At 36.7% G+C, this 6,675-nt stretch overlaps 1 protein-coding gene across 2 annotated transcripts in view; it reads right to left on the reverse strand.

Annotated features, from left to right (window-relative positions):
• Positions 1-3,851: 3,851 nt before the first annotated feature.
• LOC122070487 (polygalacturonase-1 non-catalytic subunit beta-like) overlaps positions 3,852-6,675 on the reverse strand; it is a 4,870-nt gene continuing 2,046 nt past the window's right edge. The window contains exons 1-2 of one of the 2 annotated variants that reach the window (XM_042634649.1): positions 5,047-5,147; positions 3,852-4,926 (exon numbers count right to left, since the gene is read on the reverse strand). In XM_042634649.1, the coding sequence (XP_042490583.1) occupies positions 3,955-4,926; positions 5,047-5,094 (1,020 nt within the window). In that variant the 5' untranslated portion in view covers positions 5,095-5,147 and the 3' untranslated portion in view covers positions 3,852-3,954. Of the gene's footprint in view, positions 4,927-5,046; positions 5,148-6,675 lie in introns of those variants that run through there. The other variant, XM_042634650.1, reaches the window with a different exon arrangement.

Genomic DNA, 6,675 nt, shown 5'->3' on the forward strand with positions numbered 1-6,675 from the left:
AATGATATTATTTTGTCTTCTAAGGTGTGCTTCATCAAGTTCATGTCATGGTATATATCCTTAGCTACTCAAACCCAACTAAATTCATAATTCATACCTACGCTACCTAAATTTTTCTCAACAGATGAACCCTAACAATGCAGGATTTGGCTGAAAACCGACAAATCATCAACATTTTTGGAAATCCAAATCAGAATCAACTTTACATAAGCATCAGAAACAAATAGTCTTAATACTGACAACAAAAAAAGAAAGAGAGAGGAAAAAGATAGGTAAACTATGAAATAATATACTAGCAATTCTATCAATGCTGCTGACCATGACTACCATAAAAAAAGCTCTGCAAGGAAAGCGAGAATACTTGGGAGTGTTAACCATTTAAAATCCAACAAAGCTGACAACATAAATGCAACATACACTAAAGTATCTCAGTACAATTTACAATGCAATAAAAGGCCCCATTTTGATCCCACAGGATATATATGGAAGACTATGACAACAAAGGCAACATTTAAAACATTCATTCAACAGAAACAGAGTTCTCATCACCATATAAGATCCATCATAGGTGAAACATAATCTCCAGCTATCATACAAGAGCAACAAGAGTGCCCATAAGGACCAACATCTTGATTTTGAATGTAAATTATCACAGCAAAAGTGACTTGCAGATGCAACAAACACATAGCCACACATGGATAAACATGCACGCACTCAACCTCCACCACCACACACACACCCCGAGAGAGTACAGGTATACTGAGGATTTTATTGAAAACAATAATCACAAATAGAATATAAAAACAGTAGAGCAAACACAAAAATATATAAGCTTTTAAGCTTCTATCTGGACCATAATAATAAGGGTATTTTATAGAGCCACCCCCTAGAAAATACCATTATTAGAGAGACTCCCTTTGCATAATACTAAATTGTACTTAGACCCCAACCGTCGGTTATTGTTACGAAATATACTCTAAAAGCTGACATCAGCAAATATATTTTTTTCTAAATACCAAAATACCCTTCTAAAAAGTGATGTACCTAATATACCCTCTAGTCTTGTAATACTTATCCTCCTTCTCCGGCGATGATGACTTTCTATTCTCGCTTGCAGTAGATGATAAAGCTATCGGTTCCGAGTTCTTGAAACCAAACATAACTAGAAAAATCAGTATTCTTTCCCATTCCCCTTCGATTTAAAATGTTTGCAACCCAATTTGCTTGAAGTTGTTATTTTGAAGGATACCTATTAAAGAGATTGGGTTGCGAAGGAAGGAGAAAAGCTTCTTTCTCCCATCCAACGACACACCGATCAGCTCGAGACGAAAGACAAACAATTTTACCCTTTGAATGACGGTTGTCTTCGTGTGGCGAAAAAGCTTCTAGATTTCACTATTTCCCATGGAATACCATAGCTAGACTGGATTTTAAATCTCTTCTCTATTTCATAAACCCATTTCAATCTCTGTATTTTGTCCATCAAATATGTTAATCTCTACCTGTAAAGTCTCCAACATTTCTTATTCCTTAATTCTTTCCTCCAAACCCAATAAATAAGAAAACTTTCAACCACTTCCCATACGATATCCCAACAATTCTATTTCCACAAATAAAGTCTCATTCTGTTCTTTGAAAATCTCCTTGGTTCACAATCCCTCTCCCATGGATGATATGGCTATACACAAGCGAGATTAGTCAAGCATTAATAGTGTATTGTCATGGGCACAAACGGAAACCCTTGGAGAATGGGCAGTGGTGAGAGACGGGTGAGGGATAAACGGGAAAAGGCGGAGTCGATCGAGCCTTATCTTTGCAGCTTTCGGAAAAGGAATTCTCTCCTTCGTTCTCTCCTTCTTTGTGAAAATTTTCTTTTAATGGCTGTTAGTCTCAGGAATAGGCTTGAAGGTCATGTATTTTACTCAAAAGGGTAAAAATGTTATTTTAAATCATCACTTAACAATGATTAACGGTAAGGTGTCTGAGTATAATTTGGCATTATGCAGGAGGTGTCTCTCTAATAGTAACATTCTTTAAGGGGTGGCGCTGTAAATTACCCAAATAATAATGGCCTACAGATGCACCTGTGGTATTGCTGTAACATATTGTCTAGGATTCACCTGCCTAACGGAGAGTTGACAATCCTTTTCAAGAGGTAGAACAAAAAATGAAAGAAACACTAATATTAGAAAACCAAAAGAGCAACATATAGTGAAATCAAAGAAGCAAGGCCAAAAATCAAGACAAGAAAAATACCCTGAGAAGATCTAAGGTGTCTTGAGCCATGCGACCTTTACTTGGTAACCCAAGACGAATTTCATCCCTCTCAGGGACCCTTCTCTCCAGATCCTGGGAGGAAGAAGGGACTGTGGTCTTGACAGACGCATGAGGGGGAAAATACGAAAATGAGTATACCGGGTGCATGCGCATAGATGGCATAGATATAGTAGAGGGATATGGTTGGATGAGAGCTTGAAACGAGTTCATGGTTCAAGATGACCAGAAATAACACCTCAAGCTAGAACAAAACATGCAAATAAAAAGAATAATGTCAAATGTGATATAAGTTAAAGCGTACCCACATAAGAGAATGGGGTAAGGAACCAAACAAACGGATTCAGCATTGAGAAAGATAATTAACATGAGTTTTTGGGGGTGAGGGAATCCATTAGAAAAAAAAAGGACCAAGAAAGCAAACCTGAGACCACAACTAAAACTGAACAGATCAATATTTCATAGTTTAAGAATGAAATTTTAATTCTTAAAGAGTATCTAATAAAGAGGGGAAAAACTAACTGGGAATGGCAGCTAAATTGGCTGATCAAGTCTTCAAGACTCCGGCAGCCACCCAACTTATTGAACACTAATAAGTTTCCTACACAATAAAAACAGACGCACATTTAAGTCCTATTCCAGTATACTAATGGAAGAGGAAAGCAAAGCTGAAGAGGAATCATTGAAGTAAACAGAAAAAACAGGATATAGTAGGTGGAAGAAAAACAAAAATGATAACAAAGATCAAGCTTTACATACTGAAAAACGTCTTCAACTCCAAAAAAAATACCCAAGTTGAAGAGATTCTCACCAAGAAAATTGATCGTTATTAGCAACGGCCTTGTCTCTGTGATTGAGCTCCTGCAATGTAAACAAATGCAGCCACTGGTTGTGACGGCCGCCGCAGAGATTAAGAGAGAGAAGAGAGAGAGAGAGAGAGACGCACAATTGAATCGGTATGGGTTTGGAGCCTGAGTCGATACTGTTGAGGTGGAAGGGGAATTTGGAATCGCCAAATCAGGTTCGAGCTTTATAAGTAGAGTAGACAGGCTAGGTTTGTTATATCGTAAACCTGTGGGAAAAGTTTGGTAATATTAGATGTGGAATGTCCCTTCTAGAAAATAACATAGTCTTAGGTCATAAAAAAAAAAGAAAAAGAAAAGGATAAATCACACTTGGGTACCAACGTTTGGTGAAACTACATCTAAGGTATCCAACATTTGGAAAATTAAGTTTTGAGTACCTCATGTTTCACAAATGTTTTCACTGGGGGTTCTTTAATTTTTATTATTCTAATTTTACCCCTCACCTGGTCTCTTTCTCGTTTCATTACCTCAGCTCTATGATGTCATTGCCTTGCAAGCCCGCCCCTCCTAGACCATCCATCGTCTCCATGACCACGCTTTTGAGGTCTCTGCCACCCTACTTGTCCATTCTGGAATCACACCTTATTTCTATTTCTCTAATGCAGTTTTAGAGATTTTTCTTTCAGTGAGTTATAACTAGACACATTAATGGAGGTTTTGTTGTCGAAAGGAGATTTGAACAGTTCCACTTTCACTAATTGAAAGATGTAATAAGTAAATGAAACTAGATCATTATTTATCCTTCAAAAACATAAGCAATTACAATATAACAAAAACAAGAGAACTAGAAGATGATCAAATCTTCAAATGCTATTTAACCTAGAGACTTAGTCCAGACAATTCCATTCTCATTTATCCAGTGACATACTTCAATAAGGCCAGGGCCAAAACCCAACAACTTAAAAGCAAGATGATTTGGATTCCAAGTTGATGTATCATAGTGGCATGCCATGATCACATGATTCACTCTCTTCCGAGTATTTAGCTCAACTGCATATACTTTCACTTTCCAAAGAACGTGACAATAATAGACTTGAAATGGTAATGGCAGACTATGGCATAAGGCTGGTGGTTTAGAGAAATTTCCATATACAAGCTTCATAGATCCAATTGTGACATTCTCATAAGATCCTTCAACACTCTCAGTACTCCATATGTCTATATGGTGTCCTAATTTCTCAATAACAAAATCGATGAGATCCTCAGCAGAAGTTGCACATGTGCACGGCTCACCTTGCTTGGGATTTTTCTCACATAGCTTGAGGCTGTTTTGAATATACTCATCCATGTTTGTGTTATCCACCACACCAAAGAGCTTCTTCAAGTCCTCAATTTGAGCAAAGGAAAATGGAATTTTTGATGCCAGAGTTCGCGGCAAGAATGATTTATATGACATTTTGTCCCTTAGATCAGGGATGGGCATGAGACCCCCTTCTTTCACCATTGATTCCCGAAAATATGGCAATCCCCCTTGGCTGGCAACCGACAAGGGTATTTCATTTGGAAGCTCATATGTCAATTTGTTATTATTCCACTTTGACATTGCTCGTAGAGTTGTATTGCTTGTTGTCTTCTTCACCAATGCATTTGCAGAACAAGCAACATTAGCTTGCATACAAAATGAAGGAAGGTGGGAAGCTAATTCATTTTCCTTCATTAGTTTCATAAACAATGTTGCCTGATGGGGGCTCAATGGAGAAGCCTTTGCAGCTAACCAATGTGGTGGATGTGGAAGACCAATATGTTCTTTCCAGTAGAGTGAGAAGGTATTTTCAGCTTGAGAACCCTGTCATTTCATGGGGAAAAAAAAAACATAACAACCAAATAAGAATGATAAAGCATAAAATAGTAGCAAGCATGACGAAGTTGAAATGAATGGATAATGGAAAAGCATCATTTTTTTTACACTGAAGTATGCTACTATTAGAATGCCAAGCAACATGCGATGCATCATGGCTGAACTGAAAAGAGAATGGAATGAGTTGGGTATGTGCCTTGGTGAGAAGAAGTTGGGTTTGTTGGATAGAGAGTGGTGTTTGAACTTATATAGAGTAAGATTTTTGCAGTACCAACAAATAAAAAAGGGTGGAAAGTTTTTGTCAATTGTGTAATTACTCATATCCAATATTTTTACAATAATATGTGTTACTGGTAGAAGGCCAACATGGGATGCATCATGGTGGAACTGACAAAAGAGAATGGAATGAGTTGGGTCTGTGCTTTGGCAGGAAGGAATTGGGTTTGTTGGATGGAGGGTTGTTTGAATTTTGTAGGACCAGCAAATAAAAAAAAAAAAAGAGAAAAGTTTGTGTCAGTCGTCTAAATGGCTAAATGTATTTAGTAATTTTCTAATTCCCCCTACCGCCCCGCCCCGCCCCCGAAAAAATAAAAAAATGAAATAAAAAATAAAAAATAAAATAAAAAATAAAAAATGAAAAACTTCTCTTTTATGATTACCATTAAAACAAACTTCCAACTGCCCTTCAACCAAACTTCTAAATAACCATTACAATCGATGGTCATTCTCCTGAATCCAGTTTTTTGTTATCTGGCTAGATCTTGGTCTAAGAAAACTGGATTCAGGAGAATGACCCAACTCATAATTGAGGGATAATTGTTATTTAAAAATTTGAGGGTTGAAGTGCAGTTGGATGCCAACCAGTTTAAAACAGTTTATATATTGTGAAGGAGCCTAAACATTTTTCAAAGAAATGCTGCAAGAACTTAAATCGTTATTGTTATACAATCCCTTCTATTGGCATTTTCACATCTAGTTTAATTCAATAGGGACCTTAAACTCTACCTGCCCACAAATGTGGGTCTCATACTCTCACCTGATTTGCCACATGGCAGATATTTGATATAAAGGAAATAATTTCTCGATTAGATCTTAAGTTTTGCGGACTTGATCTCCACGCAATTATCCATCTATTTGCTAGGTTTTAGCAGTCGGCTTTTTCCCTTGTGGAGATTCAATATCATAAAAATTGGTTGACAACTCAAATTTGATAGACTTGGGGCGATTATTGAAAATGCAAAGGTGAAACCCTATCATGCATGGGCCATGCATAGGAGTCCTCTAAGTGAATTTATCAAAAACTGTTAAAAAAAAAAATCTTTACATTAAGGGCAATTGGGTGTAAACCATTGGACACTTGTTTTTTGTATGCCCTGTCATTTTTATTTTTTAGGCGACTGGTAAGCCTCACTATACAAATAGGGTAAGGTCAAGTAATAGCTTTACAAGCCTCACCCTCTTATAAGGTCCCTAACTATCGGAGCCAACAAATTATTAAATTCACTTTTACAATTACACCCACTAAACACAATATTGAATAGCACATACAATCCATATTGTTCTGAACTCAACAAGTATTTCTTGCCCAAAAAAGTAATTGAAAATGAAAACAGGGAAAATCCATTCAACAAAAGGGACCCAAACCTTCCACTTTAAAAGATTATAGATCACTTAAATTCTTCTAAAACTCCTAACATACCCCTCAAAAAAAAAAATATATATATATATATATATATT

This window comes from Macadamia integrifolia, unplaced genomic scaffold (assembly GCF_013358625.1).
Source record: "Macadamia integrifolia cultivar HAES 741 unplaced genomic scaffold, SCU_Mint_v3 scaffold933, whole genome shotgun sequence".
Taxonomy (NCBI): Eukaryota; Viridiplantae; Streptophyta; class Magnoliopsida; order Proteales; family Proteaceae; genus Macadamia; species Macadamia integrifolia.